This window comes from Gallus gallus, chromosome 1 (assembly GCF_016699485.2).
Source record: "Gallus gallus isolate bGalGal1 chromosome 1, bGalGal1.mat.broiler.GRCg7b, whole genome shotgun sequence".
NCBI classification, from domain to species: domain Eukaryota; kingdom Metazoa; phylum Chordata; class Aves; order Galliformes; family Phasianidae; genus Gallus; species Gallus gallus.
This window is the reverse complement of record NC_052532.1, coordinates 26,957,227-26,984,551: the sequence shown is the minus strand read 5'-3', so window position 1 is coordinate 26,984,551 and position 27,325 is coordinate 26,957,227. Positions and strand designations below refer to the sequence as shown.

At 41.3% G+C, this 27,325-nt stretch overlaps 1 protein-coding gene across 5 annotated transcripts; it reads right to left on the bottom strand.

Moving 5' to 3' along the window:
• Positions 1–634: 634 nt before the first annotated feature.
• TMEM168 (transmembrane protein 168) lies at positions 635–27,325 on the bottom strand. 5 transcript variants are annotated; one of them, XR_005841624.2, is made up of 6 exons: positions 27,252–27,325; positions 22,271–23,538; positions 10,349–10,491; positions 9,114–9,388; positions 4,018–5,057; positions 635–2,577 (listed from the first exon to the last, which is right to left on the bottom strand). XR_005841624.2 is itself a non-coding variant. In XM_040651743.2 (6 exons), exons 3-6 carry the CDS (start codon positions 23,405–23,407, stop codon positions 4,510–4,512), a joined length of 2,103 nt encoding a protein of 700 aa, XP_040507677.1. In that variant the 5' UTR covers positions 23,408–23,538; positions 25,529–25,610; positions 26,516–27,325; the 3' UTR covers positions 635–4,509. The 5 variants fall into 5 exon arrangements, 4 of the variants coding, with proteins under 4 accessions (XP_040507677.1, XP_040507680.1, XP_046756490.1 ...); XM_040651743.2 differs by adding an exon at positions 25,529–25,610 and having other exon boundaries at positions 635–5,057; positions 26,516–27,325; XM_040651746.2 differs by adding an exon at positions 25,529–25,610 and having other exon boundaries at positions 635–5,057.

The window sequence follows — 27,325 nt, the reverse complement described above, 5'->3', positions numbered from 1 at the left end:
GACATGACCTACAGAACATTACACTGATGGATATGTTGCAAAAGTAAGGGATTCAGTCATAAGTTAGAAGTCAAATTTTGATTGTACTGAGCTGGCCAACGTCTTAAGGCAGTGCACAGTTATTGTCCCCCATTGCTCATGTCACCAGCAGCTCTGCTTCTCCTGCACTTCCCCTGCAGTCTTCACTGCCCAGCTCACAGCCCAGTCCCAGTCTAAGAGAAATGTTAAGGCTGCTTCAAGAGGAGGGAGCACAAGATCCTCCCCAGCAGCTCTGAAGAGGAATAAAGGTGCAGATTTGACCTCTTCAGCGTTATACAGTATCACAGTTTCTCTCTGCTTTGTAATCCCAGGCTTCATCTGGTTCAGACAGAAACTTACATTACCCTTAGAGCCAGATCTTACTGAAAAGGACAAGGCAAAAGGTGTGTTAATAATTTAAGCAAACATTTATCCTTTCTATTGAACTGTTAAACTACAGATAATCCTTATTTTTTAGAAATTGCTGCTGTATCTTCTAACTATAAAAATACATTAAAACGAGCTGTACACACAGAGAAAGACCCCAGATGCAATTCAAGAGGGCACACAGATTTTGGAAAGTTCTGGAAGTGATAAAAGAAGCACGAAATGGAAATGAGCATCCAAACCAGCAAAATATATTTAAGTAATATCACAAAGACGCACACACACACACAAAATCTATTCACAGATCTAAAATCAGTATGCCCAGTAAAAATCCTCCCACAGAAAAGCGTTTAGAAACAAGAACTTAACCCAGTTACATCGTCCACTGCTGGTGACAGAGATGCTTACAGCTGGCATAGCGATAACCAAAGCTTAGCAAAACATTGGGAAAACTTACTGAAACCGATGAAATTATTTCTAGGAAAATCCTGACCTGAAGGCCAGACGACGACAATCACAAGGCATAAAAAGCACAATGGGCTGCAGATACTTAACTCTGGTAGTGCAAAAATTCAGAAGATGGCTTTACCCCCATACTCGTTCAGAGAAAAACATTGTGAAGTTCCAATTTGAACTCTCTTAAAGATTTATACTCGTAGGACTTAGTGCATTTCTATGTTTCAGCAAGGTTGATCCTGCACAGGAGGTAAATGAAGTCAACATAAAATTACTGCTGTGATATAAACTTACAGCAACCCTTATAACAAAATTTCTGAATATATGGTACAGACAAGCAACTCAAAAAACCCAACAAAGTTCAGTTTAGACCCCAAGCTAACTTTCTCAACCCATACAATAAATTCTTGAGCATGTTACCCCCAAATGAAAACAACCTGCATGCAAATGACAACATATGTAACATTCTTTGGAATAGGGTTTAAATTTCTCTCATTCCACGCCGGGCACAGCAGAGAGACGATTCCCACCGCCACGTGGAGCTGCTGGTGTGTTGTGAAGGTGCAGGGAGCAGCGATGTGCGTCAGCAGAGGGCAGCTGCAGAGTTCTGCCCACACCTGGTCCTCACCTGGGAACACAGGCTGCGATGTGCAGGTGGTGAATTAATACTGCTGAGTTCCTGAGGCTCATCATCCAGCACCCTGGGTTTTGAATCACAAAATACAGTCTCTTTGTTCAATAAAAGGCCTCACAGTCTTAAACAGTTGTAAACATATCTTTTAGATAATAAGTGGCATTTTCACCATGCCTTTGCTGTTAATAAAAAATATTAGAGTCAAAAGTAGGAATACCTTGATGTTAGAACTGTTACAAACTCAGAAAACCAGAGTTCTTTGAGAAACAAATCTGAGAACGCATGATTAGTTCTGTGAATAATCTTTTAGCAGACCGAAGGGCTGACTCTTCATTTACTATTCAACAAACTACTAACAACCGCCCAGTCTGTCCTACAGAAAATCTAGGTCTGATAAATATCCTGGAAACCATTTAATAAACTGAGGCAAGAGATCAGCACCAAACGTTCTTTGTTCTGTACAAAAATAGGTGTGTCACTGCACTGCAGAACGCAGCTTTCACATTAGGCTGCTCATAGATTCAGGACAGGTCTGAAATCCCAAGCTTTGCTGTTCCTCTTGTAGAAAGATACAGGTTGACAGTCAGAACAATGTGACAGCAGTACAAACAAAATAAGATTCAACTGATGTTGTAATTAGCAGAAATGTTGATGTTCAAAACTCATCCAAAATAAAAAGGACGAATGTCTTGATTTTCAGGTGTTTACAGGCTAACTATCAACTACTGCAGTATTGCTTTAAAGGAACTTTGTTAAGAATTCGTCTTAATTAGCGCTCCACTTGGAAGAGTTTGTGATGTAATCAGATTAACTTCACTGAAATAATGACAGTTTACAAGCCAAGTAATTGCCTTATTGCAAACTTCTTTTCTCCACACTCAAAGGTATGGCTGAGAAAGGCTTCTGCAGAAGAGGTAGTTCTTCTTTGCTGGTCCTTGACGGATGCTGTTCAGCCTAACTGTAAGCATCCGAGTTAGGTGCACGAGTGAGGAGCTTATGTACCCAGCGAGGCTCCTGAGGATGACTTACAACAGAAGTGCTCTACAGTTATTTAACACAAGGAAGGGATTTGTCTGCTTGACCTTTGGCATGTGAAAGTAAAAACAAGACAGAACTATTAGGCACCAGTGGAAAATTTGCTTCATCCTAAAACAGATCAAACGAGTCCTTCTCCAGGAACATTTATTCCTCCTTGTTAATGAGCAATGGAGCAGTGCAGGTTGCTAGCACAGATTCAGTCTAATCTTCAGGCAACTTAAATAAGATGATACCTACCCCAGACTCCCACTTTAGGAACTTAAATGGCATACCTGAAGTGAGATGGTGCCATTACTCTCTGTTCACCCCTCTGGGTTTGGTGACAGAGTACCAGTGGCTCTTACTCAAAGAAGGGTCAAGTGGGACTGAGCCTTGGTAGGATCATACCTCATTCCTTTATCCTCTTTCCACTTTTTTGATGATGGAGAAGCAGCAAAACTGGGGGCGGAAGGGAGGGAGGAGGGGAAAGGAGCGTTTTCTTGCTAAACAAAGTTGTACAATACACAGTAATGAAGAAACTTAGTGGCTTCCATTCATAAATCCTGCAAAATCACCACTGAGTAGTTGGTGGGTGCAAATTACTGCAGCTACTTCAGATCTCATAATTTGATAACATTTTATTTTCATGAATTACTAACAGATATCAGAGTTAGCAGAATCTCTGCCCAAGAAGGTCAGATGGAATTCGAAAAGCCCTTGAAAACAAAGACTTACAGAGCTCCTAAAAATATGTATTTAAATTAAAATACAATTGCTATACTTTAAATAAATATCACCTGAAAGTTCTATTAAAATACTGATGGAAAATAATGAAGTTATTCTGGATTGTACATGTGCGTGCAACAGCACCAATTTTACTATCTTAGTGGCTTAGTCATTTAATTCCTGATTTACTGTACTTATGCAAACGAGACAAAAAAGCTACACAGCTTATCTGAAAAGCATTGGGATAGGCTTTCTGGAGTCCCATCCTACTCTGTAACAGGAAAGATTACGACCAGCACCTTGTGGCTGGGAAAACAGTTAAGGAATATTCAAGATTCAGTGCTGGCTTAAGGGAATGATCTTTCTGACAAAGTGCTTGCTCATGGCTTTGATAGGTTTTGGGGTGAGCTCATTGGTCTAATCCTGGACTCAACATTTTACAGGACTGAGGCTTTAGGAGCAGATAAATGTGGAAGCAAGGCAGCACTTGTACTTCCACTTATTATCTACAGACTATTTTCTTGGTTAAATTCCTTGGGGTTTGCTTCCTCCCCAGTTTTTCTTTCTTCAGAGTAGTTTTTAAAAAATACAACCAAGTATGAGCCTGAAAAACACAGAATCACCCCAACCAGTGAGGAAAGAACTCTCTGTGCACGTTTTATTCCACCAAACATCACGAGGTTATCCGATTTCCTGTGGCAAATTTCCACTGATGGCAGTAGAGAATGAGGCGGGAGCTGAAGATGTAAAAAAACAAAACTAAAGATCCTTGCACTTACCTATAATGATTTTTCGTTCTTCTCTTTTAATTTTGGCTCAGTGCTCTAATATCCTTGAACCCACCAAATAACTTCAAGGACATATATTTCGATTTAAATATTAGCTTGCTTCCTTTCCTGTATTTGAATCTTACAGTGATATAAATGAGAAACAGGCATGCTCTAACATTCATTTGAGCTGTTGTCTTTCACGCTGGTAATTCTGAACAAAGGCTGCTTTAAGTAGCACATGTGAACATGCAAACTGTTGCCAAAATGCATGGTCTCATTAAGTCTCTTAAATATGTACATACAGTCCAGTAACAAAACTCAAATATTATAGTCCTACCCTCTTCCGTTTAAGACTGCATTTTCTAACTGTTGCATATACTGTAGCTGCTCAAAGAGCTGAACAAAGTGAGTGCAGCAGATTTATTCAAAGAAAACAGTCATATAAAAAAAACCGTGAGGAAGTTCCCAGAGCCCTCACTTCATTTTCTCTTTGGTTCCTTATTAGGATTTGACGAGTTTGAAACCCTGTCCTGTGTCCAACACTGTGGGAAGAAACCAAATCATTTTCAATCTTTTCAAGCACCTAAAACACGCTTTACAGACCCAGAACATATTAAGACCGCAAAACCAGTTTGCCAAATGCACTAATGGATAGGTAACACGTGGGAAATATATCATCCAGTGTTTGGCAACATCACTTCCTGTTGGCAAGTGCAGAGTATAGTCACTCCAGCGTTTCGACACGCCATACACTGCTTTCACTGTACGTCCCTTTTCTGACCAGCTGATGTTACTGTTAGGGTTACAGTTGTACTCAACCCATTGCCTGGTGAAGTCTCCAAGCTGTGGAGGGTCTGCTTCCTCAACATCTACAATTCTGGCCATCTCTGCTCCTTGCACTGCGACATACTGGTCATTTACTTTTCTTACTTCTTTAACCCAAGGCTGAGAGTTCTCACAGTCCAGAACAATGATGAGTCGAGAACAAAAAGTGCCGTTCTTTTCTCTCCACCACTCCAAAAGTGTGTCAAGTCGCAAAGCATCACCTCCTGCCACAAAGAAAACACATTTAATATTAGCATGAAGAAACAGAAAACTCTGTAGAATGTTAGCTGTGGATTCTGAGACACTTGCAACTTGAATGTCACAACTTTTCACGTTCCATCTCAGCTTATGCTCCAGCTTTGCTTTGAAAGAGCACATTCTTACTAAATAAAGTTACCTATGATAGGGATTCCTTCTGCCTAAGTGTAAGGGGTACTGCAGGATCTACGTAGCTTTGAAAACTGAACTACTTACTCAAGTGTTTAAGGGAAACATCTTGCAAACAAGTGAATGAAACTCCACTGGCTCCACAGTGGTTATTAATGTAAGGAACTGATGTCTACATGTTGTAAACCTGTAGTTCTAACCTCCAACAAAAACACTCTGGTTTGAAAGCATCTGCTTTAAAAAAAAATAATTAAGATGACTTACAGAAGAGAAGTAGGAAAATCGAATTTCAAATAACAGCATTTCAATGCCAGAGTGATTTTCATTGTGTAGCATAAGTACATTCAGCAAACTTTAACATCTTGTTAACAGGAATTGAACTGCACAGATGAATCTCAAACACAATAGCTGCATATTTCAGCACTCGCATTTCTGTCTGTAAGGGGTGACAAAAGAAGTAATTCAAGTTAATAGCCTGGAGTTCAAGCTTTGAGCACGATACCGCAGTTAAAGTAAAATCAAAATTATAGGGCTACAACTTTCTCTAAAATGAATGCAAACTTGGGAAAAAATAGTACCGAAGAAAACATTAAGAATCTCCAATAGTGATTTAATCTTGGTACATGATCCCCAGATTGCTGTATTTTGGTGTATTTACATTGTGTAGAAGCCAGTTTCCTTTTTTTCCCTAGGTAAACCCCCTCTGTCAGTTATCAGTAAAAATTTATTCGTTAACATTTGGAAGGCTTATAAATAAACTTCAGTGTAATGAAGCAGGGATATAGGTGATTTAAAAACAATACAGTTGTTCTAACTGTCTGAAGAAAACCACCTCATCCTTCATCCACAAACACACCCTCCCCTTCTAGCCCTACTAACCTCAACCAGACAGACCGATGGCCAGCACGAGATTCAGGCACCAAGCTGTGTAAGAAATCTATGCATGTGGCCACATCTGGCTCAGGCAGGTTTCACAAGCAGCTGGGCTGACAGTTTCAGCAATAGAGACAAAGTTTGATTAGCCCAGCTCTTGCCTTGCATTCACTGGGAAGAACATGACCTCCCAGGTCGTTTGACTGCTCATGCTTTATGCATGACTAGTTAACAGTTTCTTTTATACACCACTGTGCTACATCCCACCTTCCAACTACAGAGAAACATCATTACCAAACTAATAAATCCAGAAAGGCTTCTTAAAAAGATGTCATTATAAAGCAGACTACACTGCTACTGCTGTGCAATATCCCTGCATAAGTCAAGAGAAAGACACTGCTTTTTCTATTAGATGCAAATGATGTATTTCCTTGTTGCCATCTCTTTAATCCTCTCCAGAGGTCAGAGGACGTTACCCATTACAGGAGCTAATGACCAAACGTTCCATCTGCCACAAAACGCCACTGCCCAGTACAAAGTACGTGCTGTACCACTGTATAATCAAATACCCTTCATCCTTTCAGTTTATGCTTCAGGTTACTCACAGAAGCAGTGCTGTCTGGAAGGACTATCAAGTTGCACCCCATAATTTATCTAACTCTCACAATGGGAAACTAATCCCAAAGTGTATTCAGGGCAAGTGCTAACTGTTCCCTCTCTTTATATGACTATACATTATCTCCAAGTAGAAACTGAAGATGTGCTTGGAAAGAGAACTGAAAAGGAATGGGTTAAAAGGGCTGAAAATCATTGCATTTACACACTGCAGTAAACCTTACTGCAACTGTTACCTAAAAGTAAAGACAGAGTTTAACACTGGCTACAGCTACCTGAGCAGGTGCACAGAGAGCCTAGCTCCTCTGCCACACTCCAAGCTGGCCAAATGTAAGTCATGAACTGAATGCTGTTAAATTTCTACATCAATGTTTGGTCACATCTACCCCAGTAAATTAATGGTATCTATGCTGCTGGCTGGAGCATTGGCAGGAGGCAGAGCTGAGCAGTTTGCAGGCTCCACACGGTGCATGGACAGGCCTGCCAATTGTATGGGGTGGCAGCTGCTCTCCTGAACGCAGCCACCTTATTCTCAAAGAAGTAATTTTGCCATGCTGGCACACACCATGTTACATCGTTCATGCTTAGTGACTACTGCTGCGGCTTTTTTTTTTTTTTAATCTACTGATACAGATGAAGCCTTTGAGAAAAAAAAATATGCACTGCTCTTCAGCAGGTGTAATAGTTCAGGCATGGAATTGCACCAAAACAGGTGTTTGGCCTCCAGAAGAAGACTGACCTGTGTCTGAACAGCATATCATGCCCGCATGCCAAGCTCAAATCTGTCTACTCTGTTCAAGAGCCCATGTCCTGGTAGATTGCAGATGAGCAGCCAGCAGCTCATAGGCACAGCACTATCCATGAAAACTAATTCTGAACCAGGAAGAAAACAAGTTTCATCGTATTTTGCACAGAGAATGATCAGAAGGCCAGTTTCATACAGCAAGAGAACAAGGCTAAGCCTACCACCAATGTGAAAACTTCACAGGTTTACTAAACAATCATTCTTATACAGCTGATATAGAACTGCATAAAACAAAGAGATCAAAAAAGGGCCAAAGGGGGGAGAAATGATCTGTAATCTTGAGACTACACTGTACATACAATGACTCTCAAACTCTAGGATATCAGCAAACCTTAGTTTTTTCACAATACAAGGTTTCCTTAGTGTTTGAAGAGCTGTTTTTCTAGTGTGGTTGTATCAGCTTTTATTAATTTTATCTTTTATAGAACACAGAATATGTCTTAAGGACACGCACGCAGTCCTTCATGACAGCCTAGCTGTCACAGTGCTACAGAACACTGCAAGATTCACTTGTAAGTGTGCTGGCTCTGCCACATCCAGGAAATGAGAAGAGATTATGTTTGTTTGATACAGTGAGCAAATATTCAAAGTACAAGGGAAGTCTGTATTTAGAGCAGGAGGCTGTCTTTTCCACATTAATTTGCTGAAATAAAAAGAAGTGATCTTTAAAGGTTACTTTTCAAATTCTAAGTGGAATAAGAAACTGTTTAAACTTGTAAGCATACATTTGGGGTCAACAATCGTGAGAGCAGTTAGCTGCAAAAGGATTTTTATCAAATTGACTAAATACTACAAATGACAGAAGTTCACGCAGTTCATACCCGACTGTCACACAGAGGAAGGTAAGGAAAGGGCTGCTTCTTTAGTTAACTGCAAAGAAAAGAGGCTTCTGCATTTCTCCATTCTCTCCACTAGTAGAAGCAGTCAGCCTGCAACCTTGCCTATTTTGATGATTCCCTGCAGCCCCTGAATTTCTTAACAGTCATGCCCTGTATATTACCAATTCCCTTCTTCCTTCCATCAGAAGACGGGTGGCCAGCAGGGACAGAGAGGTGATCATCCCTCTCTACTCCATATGGGGCCTCACAAAAGCAGAGTATTGTGTCCAGGTCTGGAGCCCCCAGTACAAGAAAGGCAGAGAGCTGTTGGAGAGGGTCCAGAGGAGGGCCACAAAGATGATCAGAGGGCTGGAGCACCTCCCTGCGAAGACAGGCTGAGGGAGCTGGGCTTGTTCAGCCTGGAGAAAAGAAGGCTGCAGCGTGACTACATTGCAGCCTTTCAGTACCTAAAGGGAGCCTATAAACAGGAGGGGAGTCAACCCTTTGAAAGGGTATAAAACAGCAGGACAAAGAGAAACGGTTTTAAACGGGGGCTGGAGATACATGATCCTTGAGGTCCCTTCCAACCCAGGCCATTCTGTGTGATTCCTTCCCTGCTAGGAGCTCATATGAACTTGTACTTCAAAGATGTGGTTCTTTGCCATTCTGGTCTATGAGATAATGTGACTTTGAAGTTTTGCAATCTATTATGATTTTTTTAAGGAAAGAATTCAATGATTTATCATTGCCAAAATTATCAAAAAGAACTGCACAAAAGTTACCTGCCAGTGCCCATTCTCCAGAGCCATGTGAGTGGCCACTGTAATATAAAATGTATGTATCATGTCTGGGTCCATCTGCGGTCCGAAGTTCAAGAAAAGACTTGATCTTGGAGTGAAGGGTATCAAAGGACAGTCCACTTGTAGAGTAGTCACAACCATATGTCTCAATCATGTGATATGCAAAAAATCTTTGGATGGCATTAAGCATGCCTGTAGATCTCAGGTTTAACTCTTGCACATGATCAGGTGGAAGAAGAGTTGGCTGGCCATCAGGACTAAAGAGAAGAAAACCAGTTCTGATCAATAATTACCCCAGGTTTAGCAGACCTTTAGCAATTGGCAATTTCTTTTCTTCCTGTGGCATATTTTCTCCGCTATGAAGTACCACGACTGTAAATTCAAAGTAACTTGAAAAATACTTTACAAACAATGCCGAACACTGTATTTCAGTGAGGAGCAACCATCCATCTTCCCCTCCCTTCTGTCACACTTCCTCCAATTCAAAGTGTGAGCCTTTACTCAGGCCATGCAGCTGACTGGCAGGGAGAAAGAGAGATAGTGTCTCTGGACTTAGATTTGCTCTTGCCCACACTCTGAACTTGCTGGGTAAAGACGAGCAGCCATGTGAACATGCCACAGGCTTCAGCTATTTCATCAAGTCCCACTGAGGGAGCGCTGCCTTCAGACAGGCACTTCTTCACAGACAGCTGGGTGAAGGAAAAATGACTGCTAGTTTGCACAAAAAATACCAAGCAAACAAGTTTTCAACAACACACTAGAAGAAATGCAAGTCATGTTTTACTCTGATATTTTGAATTCATGTATCTCTGTTCCAAAACAGTCCTTATGTAATACGGTACTTCCTTATGTAGATACAATAACCCACTTGCATGTGCTGGCTGAATACTCATCTTTCAGCATAAGAATACGGTGTTCACAGCTTAAAAAATGAAAGTTCTTAGAAAATGATGAACTGTACCTGGAACAAGCCAAGTATATTCAAGTGTGTGGGTATATGTACCTGAATAGGTAATGAAAGAGCCTCAGAATTCCAAAATGCAAGCTATTCGCTAATCGTAACAGCAAGAGATTTGGTCCTCCAAGATATCCAGTGGAGTTAGTTACTCACTCTTTTTGAAGGAATACAAAAGTACCTAAACAACAGCACTGGACTGCCTCTATTTGCTAACCGTTCATTTAGACTGCTGTGAAGTTGAAGTACACGGTAACTGTACCTGCAGAAGTTGGTGGGAATCACAACAGCATACCCGACACATGTTCCTCCCAGGCAGTTTCCCAACTCGTGGAACAGCCCATGAGCCATGGACTCCAGAGGCAAAACAATGAGAAATGCACTCATGAAGATCCCATTGGTTGGCTAGAAAGAAAACAGACAGATTTAAGTACTGCATAAAAAGTTCTTCCTATGAAAGGAATGCATTTGAAATCACTGACAGCACAAGATGTAGGTTTGAAAGCCCTGATCATAGCTGAAGCTTTACCCATTTAAGCAGTGATATCAAATGCCACAAAATTATTTATGTGTATAAAAATAAGTACTTCTGTAAATATTAGCAGGACTGGGACTTAATCAGTAAAGTACTGCACACAGTATTATACACCGAGCATGAGATGACAATGTACTATAATGCAGCATTGAAAATATCTGTTTCAGTATTCTTGCTTTTCAATGCTAAGAGATTTTACATATATAAATAGATATTTATTTATATACATCTCCTCAGCAGGGTACAATTTAATGTGTCACACAAAGACGCATTAAGAACATTACTGCAATTATTGCATATTGCATTACTGTCTTTTTAAGACAATTCTTTATGTATCTTGATACATAGGTATCACAAGAAAATCTACTACAGGACTTCGTAGCATTCACACAGCTGATATTCTACATGAAACTTTCCTGTTTTGTAGCTAAAAAGCAGTTTTGGAAAGGATTACTTCAGTAACAGTGAAAAGCAGATCACTCAGATGAAAAAGGTAAGGTTCCAAAACTCAGTTGCAGCCACTGGTACCAGTTCAACAAAACCAGGCTGCTGACATGTCAGGTGGCAGATCAGATTCAAGTTTCCCTTATTTATTTAAATATGATGTGACTGGGTTTAATAAGGCGTAAAATGCTTTAGGAAAGGTAGAACGATACAACACATCATCAACCAAGAACATTAATGTTCACGTTAAAATTACCAAGTACTCACACTCGTTTTGCAGCAAAGGAAAGAAATTCACACCTACAGTCTCTTGTCTACGGCCTCCCGTCACATTTATTTTACGTGTGCTCTCTGCATACACGTACAGCGTTAATATTTGCTTTAAACCTGGATTTTGCTTTCCTGTTTAAGGCTCTCAGTGATTTGCTGCAGACTGGTAGTTCAGCTTAACACACAGAAATAACAATTCACAGTTTGGAATGTAAATCATGATGAAAAAAATGAAATTTAAACCAACTCCATTCTCACAGGCACACAATGCTAATGCAGCAATATTCAGTTTTTAAGAACACTGCATAACTTCCAAAGAAAAGCTTTACTCATCTCCTGTGCTTCCAGCTCGAAGATACTGTGGTTTCTGAATGTCCCAGTTTTAAATAGTGGGCCATTGTACTTCTGATAGGATTTCACCCTTGAAATGGTGACAGCAATACTTTTACCACAAATAAACACCAGAATCTGGTATTACCTGATAACTAACCGATAACGTTATTAACTGATAGTTGATAGCACTGCTCTCAAATAACTGATAACTGTTAACTGATAGCATCGTTCTCAAATTCCACCACCTGAAAGCACTATAAAATTATATCCACATCTGACTAAGCTCTACAGATTTCCTTACCAATGAGAAGCTTATTTACCTAGTTTCTAGTGCTAAAGAGTGAGGCCATGATGTTGAGCAGACATTCTATCACGCCATCGACAACCAAGGAGAGCTTCCCTTTACCTCCAGCACTGCACACCTCATCAGAAAAGTGCACAATATGCTGTGATCGGCTAACATTCAAGCAACAAAATCAGTTCAAATACAGAGGCTGTAAAAGGTGATCATTCTCTTGATAATAAAGCAATCAGATTTCACGTGGTGTAATGTAATCTGATATCTGGTGCTTATAATTTGAATCCACAAGGAGTAACGCCTGCCTATTAAATGCACGTACATTATAGGAGATTCATAGTCACTTTCATGTGCATCATTTTCTTAGCCATCTCAGGAGATATCTTCCATCATTTCAGACATATTCCTTACCAATTATGCCTATTGCTCAGCGGGTCAGGATCACTGGGTGAGTTAGGAGACTGGAAGTACCCAAAGCAAGTACAAAGAAGCACTCATGAAGCAACTCTCAAATTCTGTGTCAGACCAGAGCTCTGGCTAAACTAGTTTCAAGATTTGGAGGTTTCTCAAACCGTAGATGCCAGAAGGTGACCTGCCCCAAGTTACACTAGAAATTGAAGGGCTCATCTGGAAAGGTTCCCATTTATGATCAGTTAGAGGTTTTTCTAAATCTTGAAAAGCCTGAATGCACGGACCTTGAACTGGTCAAAATTTAGAACTATGACAAATCCAGCTCTAACATCACATATAAACATGATGTATATAAATATGAGTTTTGGATCTTGTTATAACAAACTGCTCCTACGTTGCATTAGTGTTTTAATCTGAATGACTAAATTACAAATAAAAAAAATACACTGAACCATAAAAACAACAGATATCAGAATCACAGAATCATAGAATGGCCTGGGTTGAAAAGGACCACAGTGATCATCGAGTTTCAACCCCTCTGCTATGTGCAGGGTTGCCAACCACCAGACCAGGCTGCCCAGAGGCCTTGAATGCCTCCAGGGATGGGGCATCCACAACCTCCTTGGGCAACCTGTTCCAGTGCGTCACCACCCTCTGAGTGAAAAACTTCCTCCTCATATCTAACCTAAACCTCCCCTGTCTCAGTTTAAAACCATTCCTCCTTGTCCTATCACTACCCACCCTCGTAAACAGCTGTTCCCCTCCTGTTTATACACTCCTTTCAAGTATTGGAAGGCCACAATGAGGTCTCCCTGGAGCCTTTTCTTCTCCAAGTTGAACAATCCCAGTTTCCTCAACCTGTCCTCATAGGAGAGGTGCTCCAGCCCTCTGATCATCTTAGTGGCCCTCCTCTGGACCCGCTCCAAGAGCTCCATGTCCTTCCTGTACTGGGGGCCCCAGGCCTGGACACAGTGCTCCAGATGGGGCCTCAGAAGAGCTGAGTACAGGGGGACAATCACCTCCCTCTCCCTGCTGGCCACCCCTTTTTTAATGCAGCTCAGAACACAGTTGGCCTTCTGGGCTGCAAGTGCACACTGCTGGCTCTTGTCCAGCTTCTCTCTAAGAATATCACAAAGAATATCATTATATCATTAATTTAATGAATTTTTATTTTGGAAGTTTATGTAGAAAATGCTATCATGTTCTAAACACTTCTTGCGTTCCCCCAAGGCCCTAAAACATACACATCAGAAAGCCTATAGAGTGTGCTGCAATAACAGAACTTGAGATCATCATGAAAATTTACAGTCTTCATTACATTTACAACTGAGTCAGATTAAAAAATAAATAAATTTACAATCAATTGCTGAAAGTACTCCTATTAATAGGAAGATACTAGCAGGAAAATTCACAAGTACTTGTTGGAGAGGGGTCTTATATAAAAAAAGGTAATCACCTTTAAGATCCATCTTGCTCCATATCTTACTTTTAGTTTGTACTAAATACTGAAGAGGAAGAGGAAGCATGCTCTGCTATGTTATGAGTCAATTCAGCTCCATCTGAGGTTTCAACTCATCTTCATTTAGCAGCCATCTTATGCAACCAAGTAGTAAGGCATATTTATTGTTAGGATATACGTTTTATGTGTGCGGACATCTATCTAATGTAAAGATGCTGGCACTTGCTGTCAGCTCTTCATTATAGTTTTGATTAAGAAGAAATACACCGCTAAGAAATACAAGAATGATTAACGGTGTTGGAGAAACTCTACAGTAAGATGAAATATTTTAATTCAGCTCTGCAAATAAATAAATAAATAAATAATAAAACAATGACAGCATTTTAAAATATCCAAACTATAACAACACAGCAAGAAACAGTATCTAATTAAGTAATTACCGTAAGCTTTAAGTTGGGTCTCTGTTTTAAGATAGCAGCTCAGATGCCAACTGGAGACTTAACTAAATCCAAAGGTTCTGATGACTGCCCTTCAAGGAGCAGATGGCTGTGCACTCACAGGTGGGGCCAGGAAGGGAGTCTGTTCTTTCAGCAGTTCAGCCCCTTTTCACTCTGCTGCTGACTGCTCAAGCAATCTCAGCCCAAAGCAGCTCTCTGTACTCCAAGTGCCCACTGATCCCACACCACGCAAAAAAAGAACAGAGGACAGGGACCGTCTCTGCAGTACCGCTGAAAACATAAGAAGCTTTTTTATCTCTTGGCTTTTGGTGGTTTTATTGTTTGGTTTTTGCCTTTGCCTATGTTCTTCTAAAGAATATTTAGGAAATATTTAGTGCGTTCTCATTTCAAATAATCTGGAAAAGTTTAAAAGAAATACTCCTTACCTTTGGCTACTGAAATGACAGACAATGAAAGATGAGTGAGATTTGCTAGCAGTACTATCCTCTGCCTTTATTTAGCTTTTAAAGCTTTATGGTTAAATGTAACTTGAAGAAGTTAGAGGTACTTTATATCCAAAGTATACTATTTTATATTCGTGGATAGGATAACTCCATTCCCAAGGAGAAAACCACTGTTAAAACAATTCCAACAAAGCATTCAACAACTGAGCATTAGTGACATGTGACTGATGAAAACAACGAGGACGAAGACAAAAATAAAGACGCATTAAATTAAATCGGAAGCCAGTTACAAAGACCTATCGAAAAGCCCTTCTGATTAAATAGAAATTCATAAGCAGATGTCAGCTCAGATTATCACAGAGATGCCAAATGGTGAGGCTGGCAGGGACCTCTGGAGGTGATCTGCTCCAGCCCCCCGCTCAGGCAGGGCCACCCAGAGCAGGCAGCCCGGGATGACCTGCACCAGAGAGACACAACTGAGGAGGCTTACAAAGATGGATTTGTGTATTTGTAAGGAAAATCTCTGCCCTGCATTTCAGTATCCAAGCTGAATAGTAACTCTCTGTTTTCACCTATCCTTACATGCATGTTCTTGTGCACTTACTGGGAAATAAACCAGTAATGCTGCTGAGCTCCTCTCCAGTTGTTCTGCAAACACGAAGAGAGCTCAGGAGAAAAAGAATAACTTGATGACTCATCTATGAGGGATAGCTTATTCCAAATGAAAACAAGAGGTACCCTACAGGAAGAAAGAAAACTTAAAGACAGAACTCGTGAAGATCAACTATCAGAAGAAACAGCCTTATAACAAATTATTTAATGAAAGAATAGTCTCTGGAGAACAATAAACAATCCATTGCTTCTGACTAATAAAATAGCACTGGGAAAATCAAGAAAATGGTTTTAGAAAATAGTCATCACATGCACTGGCAGACAGATTTGATGCGTTGTGTCCCATCCCTGAGTTCTGCTCTAATCACAGCAGAGCCCATCTCTCAGCCAACGTGCATTTTTAACAACAAAACCAGAAACAGTTGACAATTTAAAAGCATATCAACTGGATTTCTGATTTTTTTTGAATACAAAAACTTGAATTCTGCAGTTAATTAGGCTGACAGCGAAGCTTTAAAATAAATCAGACTCTTCAGACTAATAGTAGATATGTTTTAATCCTGTCACAGAGTTAACACACTGGTGCTACCTCCCAGCACTTCAGCAAACTTCTGCAGAGCAGGAACATTAACTTGGGTTTGAATTTCAGTCTGAGATGCATTCAGCACGACAGGAGGAATGGAACCAATCACTCCTCATTGTATTAGGCTCAGGGCTAAGCCTAATTCAGCTACCAAAAGCACCCAGGCTCATCTGAACTCTATCCTCATCCATCCTTCTCAGACAAAACAGGTACAGCTATGAGCAGCAAGAGCTCTGCTGCTGCTTCATGAACCAGGGCACCTTGGCTGTGGGCAGGCACCGTGCTGTACCCATTGGGTTGGGACCAGGGCTGTGGGTAACCAAGAAGTGCTTGAGCACACATGGCACAGGTGAAGACTGGTAACAAATGCGAGTTTGAGAAGGGATTAGCAGTGAGCAAGTGGGATTTGGGATCTACCTGATGAGACGATGAAACAGTGGGGAAAGAGGGAATAACGGGGTTGTGAAAAGCTGAGCAGATGAGTCTGTAAATGAACAGTGAGACCAATATGTAAGGCACATCAGTGAGGGATAAAAGATGATCAGAGAAAGAGAGCAGGAATGGCATGGCTATTGGAGAAAACATGCAGAGAGACAGCAGTGTAAACCAAGCCCTCAAAACCCTTCTGCAAGATGGTCACACAGCATGAAGAATATAAAAACACTGCCTCTCCCCCAAACAAGAAAGTACTCACATACAATAAACTAACTTTTCTTTTACAAACAGAGTTCTACAGTACTGCTCATTTAAGTACAAGAACTCACACATACAATGGATATTATTTTACTAACCCCATAAAAATCACTAAAAACAAGAATAATGCACTGAAAGTACTCCAATCCATTACTTTACCTGTCTCTGACATAGTTCATTTTTCTCTTGGTAATACTAAATACAGGTCTACCAGCAATAATAGTTCTCTTCAGCCAGTAATTCAGCAAAACTGTACTCTTACCTTGGCACACAGCACTTAAAAATTTGATTTTTAGTTTCTGAGAAAAAGATTCCTCCAAACCTTCCCAAGATCTTTGCTTGCAAATTCCAACACCTTCATGTGGAATTTTTTCATATTTTATTAGCATCTGAAAGAAGCAATGTCTGAGTCATTTGCATGTCTTCTGCTGGATTCTGTTCCAACCAAGAGCCTAATTACAGACAGCCACATGAGTAATTTCTGAAATGAGTAAGTGCTGTTGGAGCTAAAGAGGCTATTGATCTGACTAAAATTATTTACAGAAACATAAAGGCAGTGAAGAACACTTACTGCAGATTTTTGCAAGAAAGATTTCAGTTGGTTTCTACTGACAAGTGAAGGTGTCCTTCCTTTCCAGCAAAAGCAGGGATTATTCTCAGAAGCAGACCATGTCATTACATCCCACTGAAAACCTGCTACTCAATTTTTGAATGCAATCAGCTTTAACAAATTACTTTTACATTTCTTGTGCTTCCTGAGCAAATCCTCTGACTTCAGGTAGACTCTTCACATTTCAAGTCTGATCTGTTGGAGAGAGAATCTGCTTAGTTCTTCCTAAGCACATACCAAAGCCCCAGAAACAGAGACTTACAGCCCTCGGCTTATTGCAAGGGCTGAACTCCCCTTAAAGAAAGGCCCTTGGCTAACAGGACTTCCATCCTCAACAGTCCTGCTTGAGTCAGAAGAAAATAACATAACATGAAAAATGTATGGGTGGCTGTGTTAGGCAACATCAAAGGTCCATCTAAGAGAATGCTGTCTCTGCAGAGTCTAACAGGATGCCTAGGCAGGACTGTAAGGACAAGCATTTATGTTTCCTGAGTACTCCAGCTACTGGTGGCTTACACGCTCCTAAAGCCAGACACAGTTTCCTATGAGAACATAAGCCTCAGGGAACGTGTCCCCATCAGCTTGTCCAGTTTCCCCTTGAGCCTCAGTGACCACTTAGTGCACGCTGTGATACAGTCCAAGCTTACCTGACCGTACAGGAAACTATTCCTACCTGTTTGTCTCAAACTTGTCTCGTGCCAACTTGATTCTCATCAGCTTTTGGACTGGAACTTACTTTCTGAAATGCACAGTATTTTATATTTTTGTATTTCCACTTAGCCACTTTTCCACTAGCCTCTATTTCCACTTTTGTATTTCCACATTTTCATACTGAAGCGTTCTCATTTAGCCATTCCTGTTTTAAGTCTCTAATGAATTTCATCACTCTTCTGCAAACCTTCTCCTGTTCTCTTATCTACTGGATGACAAATAAGAATTGCACAATTACTGACGATGTTGAAGCTATGGATTTATACAGTGCATAAGAATACCTCCAGTTCACAAACAATACCTCCAGAACACAAACAATTTATAAATCCCAATTCATACTGGTAAATTGTATGCTGATATATCATTGCTTTCTTACTTCTGATTATTTTGAAAACTGACATTACCCGGAAAGATACAGAAGAGGCAGAGCTTCTTGCAGTTGCTGTAACTACCAAGGTATCCATTTATTAAGCCATGCTCTGGCCAGGCCTGATAAAACACCTTTTCTGACAGCAGAAGAAATAGGCAGAGAGTGATCTGCGAGGCAAACATCACACCTCTGAAACAGAAATGCTTTTAGCTGAAGACAACTGCACTCATAATCTTCAACTAATTCATTACTGCAAATACACAATGCGAGAAACACAAATATAGTAAAATAAATGTCAACATAATTATCTCCAAAAATAATTACGATTATAATAAAAAACGTATTTCTGGACAAGTATGTGGTCCAATGCCTTTCATTTCTGCCACTACGATTACTCCTCTTCCCACTCAATAGGTAAGTACACAACCCATAAGACAGAGGTGATGAGCGACAGCTTATCTTATTTACACACCGGATGCTAGAAACTGAGCTTAGCCAAAATTACTAAGGTTTTAGCTGAGGTTTTAGCTGAATTGTCAGCTTGCCTCCTGCAAAACGTCCCACACAAGGCATTTCAAAGCACAACAGCACTTCCCCAAAATTAGAGAGGCCTGGAAATTATCCAACACGTAACAGCTGCAGTTATTCTGGGGCACACAACAGAGACAGAAAAAAAAAGACAAGGAATTATCAGCATAAAGAGAAAAAAGTAACAGGATGAGTTTGAACCCAATCCTCCCTGCTTATGCAGGCAAGCCACACTCATAAAGCAGCCCTCCTGAGGGCAGGGCCATAGCACTTCAGTCAGATCAGTGGGGAGGGGGAAGCCAGCCCTGAAAGGCTCTGCTCACAGGCACTGGAAGCCACCAGAAGAATCCACTGCCCTCAGCTACCTGGCCAACTTATACTGCTGATCTGTTCTGACTGCTTTGCTGGGTACAAACAGGTGGAGCAACTCCAGCCAATCCATTTTTGTAATTATTAACTAAAGAACATTAAAGGAGTAGAGCAAAGACAAAGAAACCAGCAAGGATGTTTGAGAGATTGTGAGAAATTTGCTTTTACTGAAGAAGTCATCTGGCATACCAAAATTAAAGATCTGCATTCTGCTCAATAAAAATCACATCATTTGCAGAAGAAAAAAAATATGAAAGTCAACAATATTAATACACTGATATTCTATATTTACTGCTTTGTTGCCCAAACTCGTTTCATTTCTTTCAATACATTAGCACCTTCACCTTCTGTAAAGAGAATCACAGAATGGCTTGAGCTTGAAAGGAGATTCAATACCATCTCATTCCAACCCCTTGCAATGGGCAGGGCTGCCACCCACCAGCTCAGGCTGCCCTGGGCCCCATCCAACCTGGCCTTGAACACCGCCAGGGACAGGGCATCTACAACTTCTCTGGGCAGCTTTGCCACTGCCTCACCACCCTTTGAGTAAATAATTTCTTCCTAACATCTAATCTGAAACTATCCTCTTTTAGTTTAACGCTGTTACGCCTTCTCTTATCACTATACTCTGATAAAGGGTCCTACCCCTTCCTTTCTGTAGGCCCCCTTTAAGAACTGGAAGGCTGCCATGAGGTCTTGCTGGATGTTTCTGTTCTCCAAGCTGAATAACTGCAACTCTCAGCCTCTCTTCATAGGAGAGGTGCTCCAGTCTTTTGATCATTCTCCTGGCCCTCCTCTGGACTTGCTTCAGCAGCTCCACATCCTTCTTAGGCTAGAGCTGAATGCAGTACTGCAGATAGGAGCTTATAAGGGCAGAGTGGAATGGGACATTCATCTCCTTTGCCCTGCTGGTCCTCTCTTTTGATGCAGCCCAGGATACGGTTGGCTTTTTGGGCTGCAAGTGCATACCGCTGGCTCATGTTGAGCTTTCCATCGACCAGCACCCCCAAGACCTTCTCCTTAGGGCTGCTCTTAATCTACCCTCCACCTAGCCTGTATTTGTGCATGGCACAACACTGCACTTGGCCTTGTTAACTTCATGCTGTTTGCGTGGGCCCATTTCTCTTGAGCTTGTTTAGATCGCTGTGGATAGCATCCACAGCATCCCCTTGTTGCCGAGTGACTTGTCCGAGGTTCCCTGGAAAGTAGTATTCAGCTGAGGCACGGCATGGACGAGGCCACACACACCACTCTGGTTACTAGTAGCCAAGCCATTTAATAACTGCACACAGCCATTTATATAGAGCAGTACAAATAGCATGCTAAGTACAACAAGGCACGGTTCTCATAACTTGCAGTTGCTTGCAGCCTGTCTCACGGCACCTGGCACAGCGGTCTCTATCGCAGCTCTGCATTCCTTTTGCCTACTCCCATCGTTGTTCTGTGTGAGACAGTGATTCACAGCAGCTGTTTTGCTTGCAGTGACCCAGGGGGAGATAAACCTGACCTCCCTGGGTCAGCCATCCATCCACATCCCCTCCCCCTAGCACATCAGCTTCATCGCACCACTTGGTGTGGTGTCATCCATAAACTTGCTGAGGGTGCACTGAGTCTCACTGTCCACATTACCAACAAAGATGTTAAATTGTGCTGGTCCTAATACAGATCCCTGAGAGACACCACTTGTAACAGGTCTCCACCTGGACATGACGCTGTCGACAACAGATCTTGATGCTCAGCCATCCAACCAACTCCTTATCTGCCAAGTGATTCATCCATCACATCTCTCCAATTTAGAGACAAGAATGTTGTGCAGTACAGTGTCAAATGCTTTGTCCAGGTGGACGATGTGAGAAATACATTCTGGGCAATTTTCTTCTCTACTATTCTTTGGGGTTCTTTTGTCCTTTCTGCAAGTTCAGGCACTGTAGGCACGCTAATACTGCTCAAAGAAAAAGCAAAACTTCCCACTCTGTGGCAAGCTTGTCTGTTAACCTCTGATGCTCCTAACAAAGGATAAAAACAAACCCAAAAAACCTTACCCTCCTCTCCCACCACAGCTTACAAAACACCTGTTAATTGCCTTTTCCAACAAGTTCTGTAATATCTTTAGTCCACGAGGCTATTTAATCTAAGAAACTCTGCAGGAATGAGCAACAAACACTACAGAGATATTTCTGCTACATGCAGCAATTTTAGATATTTGTATTTTAATATCTAATCGATAAAAGTCTTTTGAGAGATGCGTGAACATAAAAAGAGACTGCTGCAGTTTTTCAGATCAACCTAAGAAAGCAAACAGACGCCAAACTCCCTTTTCATCCTGCTGCCCCAGGGATAACATGCAATGTTCAGTGCCCAAATTAATGTACAAGCATTTTGAGAGGAATGTATGTTTTCTGATAAAGAAATCACACAGGTCCTAAGTAGGGAAGAAAAGCCACAACAAATCTTAATCACACTGTGATTTTAAGAACTGGTCTTTCTGAGGACATTTCCTGAGATACGTATGGATTTGAATGTAAGCCACTGAGAGCACTCATACCAACCATTTGCTGTTTGTCACCAGACCCCCGACTTCCATTAGCGATTAAATACAAAGCAAAACCACTGAAGAATGCATTCTAAAAACAAAGGTTTGCCTTGATTCTATTAAAACAGTCCATCAAATAAAGTCCTCAATATGGCGTGCGTTAGTAGGATCTGATGCAGCGATTTAGTTTTAGAACAGATTTGATGGCACAAGTAATTCAGAGGCAAAATAATTTTGTAAGTAGGTAAATTTAAAATACTTTTCACACTTCTTTTACCCTGGAAACATGATCTGAACTTCCCGTTCTGGTCATGAAGAATTTCCAGTTGCCTTCATTAGCCACAGTCAAGGCAACATAAAGCGTTAAATCAGAAGAGGAAGCTTTTGAAGCCAAAGGTTCCAACTCTGAATTGCTAAGCTTTGATGACACGATACACCACCAAATGTCACAAGAATTTTAAGAAGCCAGTAATTCCCAGGGACATTCTCGAGAGGGAGATCAAAATAAAGAGATTATTACTTACTTGCCAAGAAACTGCCCCCAAAACAGCAGTTGCGAGAAGGCTGAAAAATACTAGCTGTTTTGAAATCAAACAGAAATGACGCATTCCTTTAGATGCCATAACTCTGTCAAGGCTGTTGTTTTCTGCACAGTGGGTATAGTACACTTTATGACAGTCATTTAACTTTGTGTGAAATCCCCAAAGAGTTATAAAAAAAATCACATGACAGATCATCCAAAAAATTCCAAAGACAGAAAAACCAGGTATCACAAAGTACCAGAGATCCAAATACCGTAGTTTAAAGGCAGCAAGAATGAAGAAGATCAGTTCAACGACTCCAATTGAGATAACAGAAAGCCTTCTGCAGATTTTACCACGGTACAGGTAGGGCTTCCATCGTTCTGTAACTGAAAGTCCACTGAAGTAGACGTCAAGGAGGGGATCTGAAATCAGGCAGCTGAAGAAACAGGCCAAGGCAAAAGGGTTTGTGGGAATTCGTAGTGATGGAAAAAAGAGTAAGGATGCAATGGCTCCAAAAATTGCCAAATTCGGAATTGCCAAAAAAGACTTCATACGTAAGTCAATAATCAACATGGCCAAAGCCATAACCAACAGAATAATACTCATAGATTTTTCTACCAGCATAATTGTGCTGGCAATTGCAAATCCGACTAGCTCCAAAAATTCAGCTGTTGTCAGCAGAGTCGGTCGATGATGGATACATCCACAAATCCTCTCAACCAAAGAACATAATACCCTCAAAACAATGGCAGAAAGGAGTAGGTTATTAGTAGCTTCTTCTTTCACATCATTTTTGAAGGCAGAATTATTGAGAAAACAGAGAAGGCCAAGCAAAAAACCAAACCAAAGATTGGAGAGACTCAAACTTGCTGTTTCCATTGAAAAATAGTAGTACAGTATGCTGGCAATTCCAAGAACAAACAGTCCAAGAATAAATATTACCAAAATCAGCGCGTCTGCAGTTTTTTCCCACCTGACATAAAGGCCCACAAAAATGGCAGCCAGTAAGTTGATTCTGGCAAGACAGCCAAGATATCTGACTGACGAATGCATGTTCACTTCTCTGTTTGCTTCTTCCAGCCTTGTCATTGCTGCATACAGACAATGACTAACACAGTAACGCAGTGACCCACACATGTAAACTGCAGTTAGGGGTTTTTACCCACTTGACTGAAAGAAAATACTTGGGTTTCATCCAACAAATTCAGTGTGATAGCTGCTGTCTGTAATATCATTTCAGCAACAGTGGTCCAGAATCACTGAAGTTCCTGGAAGAGAAATTTTACAAAACGTTAGAGGCAATTAACTCCCTTTAATGGTGTACAGCATAAGCACAACACATCCAGTTAGCATCTGAAATACAAAATGAGTACAAGACAAGCGTGTTCTTAAAGGTCATTCAAATTGATATCATTATTAAAACATAGTACTGTTTTCACATAAATCTTTCATAATTTGAACAACAAAAATTTGAACTAAACCTGGCCTGCACAGTTTTGCGATGCAAACCATCCATTGGGTATTTGTATTGGATATCTATGGGTATCCAAAGCATTATCCATTACCTTATAAAATATTTCAATATTGCTTTAAAGCATTGTTTTACTTTACCTCACATTTTTAAGTTCTGCCTTTAGACTAAATCTTCTCAGTATGCTTTGCAAGTCTTCTTTTTACCAGTCAAATAGCTACAGAGTTTACAAGAAGAACTTCACAATCGGGTAACAAGCTTCAACCCAAAACAGATCACAAAAAAGGCAATTATCATTATCTCCACTTATATCATTTATCAACTGATTTGGCACTCACTGCAGTCAGAGATAAAATTCAGCCTGTTTTAACATAAACTCAATACCTTCAGTTTTACCTCTGAGACATTTTTCCCCACAAAACAAACAACAAAAAAAACCAAAATAATTAAGATAAACGTTATATTTAGAATGCAAACTCTTCCTACCCAGACGTATTTGACTGCCATGGTTTTCTTTTCAATCTAGAATCATAGAATGGCTCGGTTTGGAAGGGCCCTTAAAGACCACCTAGTTCCAACCCCCTGCTGTGGGCAGGGTTGCCACCCACTGGATCAGACAGACTGCCCAGGGCCCCATCCAACCTGGACTTGAAAACCTCCAGCTATGGAGCACCCACAACTTCCCAGGGCAACCTCAGTGAAAAAAATTGCCCTAACATCTAACCTAAATCTCTCCTCTTTTGGTTTAAAACCATTCCCCTTTGTCCTATGATTATCAAACCATATAAGAAGTCTGTCTCCTTCCTATCTATAAGCTCCTTTTAAGCACTGGAAGGCCACAATGAGATCTCCCTGATCATTTTCTTCTACAGACAGAACGAGCCCAACTCCTTCAGCCTTTCACTGTAGCAGAGGTGCTCCAGCCCTCTGGCCATCTTCGTGGCTTCCTCTGAACACACTCCCACCATTCCACATCTTCTGTGTGCTGGGGACCCCAGACCTGGGCACGACATTCCAGATAGGGCCTCATGAGGGCAGAGTAGAAGGGAATAATCACCTTCCCCGCTTCCTATTCAGCACATGGTAATATTTTAGGTGAGATCTATGGTGATCTCACTAGAGATCATCGATATTTTACAGGACATGTTTCTTCCTGGTCTGAACTCAATTTTGAAACATGAGGACTACTGCAATCCTATTGGTGTTTAATCGTACCAAGTTTACACATAAACAATACTACTAATTTCCATGATTAGAATTCCCTTGAGAACTTTTTGTTTCTATTTCCATCAACATCTACATTTCACTGTATTTATTTGTTGGGAGAAATATTAAAGAACACTTTGACTGAAATTCCTAACTTAAGGTCATGGTCTCTGTTCTAGTTTCTTTAAATGAGCCAACAAGAACAGAAGAAGTGAGGGAAAGATTGGCCTACATGTTTTGGTTGCTCCAAAGACTGATATGCAATATCAGACCACCTTAAGTAACCAGTTTAGTGACAAACTGAGCCTAAGGACTCCTATTTTTTAAATTATTTAAGACTGATAACATTTTCAAATCACCTAAGATACACCACAGATACTACTTGGAAAGAACTGTGCATTAAAAATCTGTTTAATTGAAACAGAATACACACAACCTACTCACAGGAGATGGTTTGTGATGCTTTGTGAGTTCTCTGGATTGCAGCAACGCGTTTCACAGTACTCATTAATGATTTATATATATAAACTGAATTCATAACTGTCTGGACACTTAAGATCTCATAATATTTCTCCACTCACCCAGTAACACAGGTTCCTCTAAGCATTTCATTTCTTCTCTGCTTCACACAGATTGCACAGCCCAAAGTTAGCTATCATGTTCCTGGTGATAACATATCAGGTATTACAGCTCTGTGCTTGCTCCTCTATTTTTGAAACACAACCAGCATTTGCTTTGTAGACAACCTGAGCCATCTATTAAACTTCCACATACTCTCCCTCCACACCAAGTTCCCAGTTAGCCCTCATTTGAGCCATGAACACAGAAGAATAATTTCACATTCTCTTCCAACTCTCAGCACTAATGTTTGGTGGCTGCTGTGTGTGCTGTCCCACCGTCACAGAACCTTCCTGGCATCCTCCAAGACAAGGACTAACGTTGGAGGTATTCATGTGGACAACAGCTTCACACAAGGCATCGGACTGTCCGACACACAGAATGCACGAGCTCCCACACAATGCCTGGCTTCAATTTTTGCCACTGCTGCTAAATCACTTTTCGTAGGCTGTTACACAACAAACTCCCCCACAGCAAGCCTCTCTGTCTGGCTGAGTGCACATTGAGCTGGGTTTTGTTGTCATCACAAGAGAAACGAAACAGAAACTGCTGCTGCTGGCATCGAGGTGTCTGTGTGAGCATGTCGATAGCAGTAAACACAGAGCTGGCTCAAGTGCTGAGCTACCTGCAGCACAACAGCGGTGTGGCAGCCCAGACCCAGAATCCAGCCTCTTCTTCCTGATTTTCTATTGGATTAGCGAAAATGTCCACTGGGAAACCATTCTATTAGCCACCAATGTTCTAATCAAAACGCACACTCAGTATTTTCGTTAAAAGAGTAAAAAGCCATATTTTTGTGATTTATGTATGATAAGACAGATTTTACCAAATCACTGCAACGCAGCAAATCCTATATTGAATTTATTCTTCAAAATATAACTCTTTGCTGCTTTTGTCACTCATTTGTGAGTAAACTTGGAACAAAGGACAGTTCAAAGTTAGTTTTTTACCTCAAACTGATGGCCTCTGTGTTTCAAGCTGCCACTTCTGAGTTAAACAGTTGATCAAATCAAACTCAGATACCAAATAAACAGAACATGTACATTTCTTTTTAAATGCTCTTTGAATTTTGCAGACTTACTACTGCAAGAAGAACCTGGAGCCTGAAAACAGATTTAAACACTCAACTCTTCAAGAGCTTTTCTATATCAAGAGGCACAGTGCTCCCAGAGCAGTTTGTACCACCATTTGCACAGGCAGAAAAAAACCCCAAATTACACCCAAAGTAGCATTAAGGGCGGTTCATTGGTTTCAAGCCTGGGTGAGGCCTATCTACATTGGATTCCCAAAGCCTGTTACCAGACCTCCTGTCACATTCTTCCAGTTTTGCGGGTATTTGTAGCAAAAGCGACTTTTAACAAGAAAAACACCGGTTAGTTAACACGCTAATGGAACAGGCTTAAGCCTCAAAATAACGATTCCGTTCGTTCTCAGGCAGCAGCACGGAGTGCAGCCCGGCTGGCAGGCCCCGCCGGCTGCCCGGCGCTGTGTCGGGGGCACCCGCCGTCCAATGCCGAGCCAGGCGCTGTCGCTACCGGCGGCACAGGACCCCACCGCGCCCCCGATGCGCGACAGCCGCTCCATGCAGGGGGCCGCGCCCCGGGGCTTTCCTCCGTGAAACCCTCGGCCCCGCACCGAGGCCAGGCCCGAGCCTCCGCGCAGCCTCTTGCCCCGTCCCGCACTCACCTCAACAGGCGTCCCGCCAACTTCCTCCCGCCTCCCGCGCCGCGCCGCCGCCGCCATCTTGAGGCTGAGGCCCC

Bases quoted from the DNA above. Each gene is read 5' to 3' on its own strand.
- TMEM168 (XM_040651743.2), bottom strand. From the start codon at position 23,407: ATGTGTGGGTCACTGCGTTACTGTGTTAGTCATTGTCTGTATGCAGCA. The intron at 10,492-22,270 runs GTAAGTAATAAT...TTTTCTTTCTAG, and splicing joins TGGGGGCAGTTTCTTGGCAA to CCAACCAATGGGATCTTCAT. The intron at 9,389-10,348 runs GTACAGTTACCG...TCTTCTCTTTAG, and splicing joins ATTCCCACCAACTTCTGCAG to TCCTGATGGCCAGCCAACTC.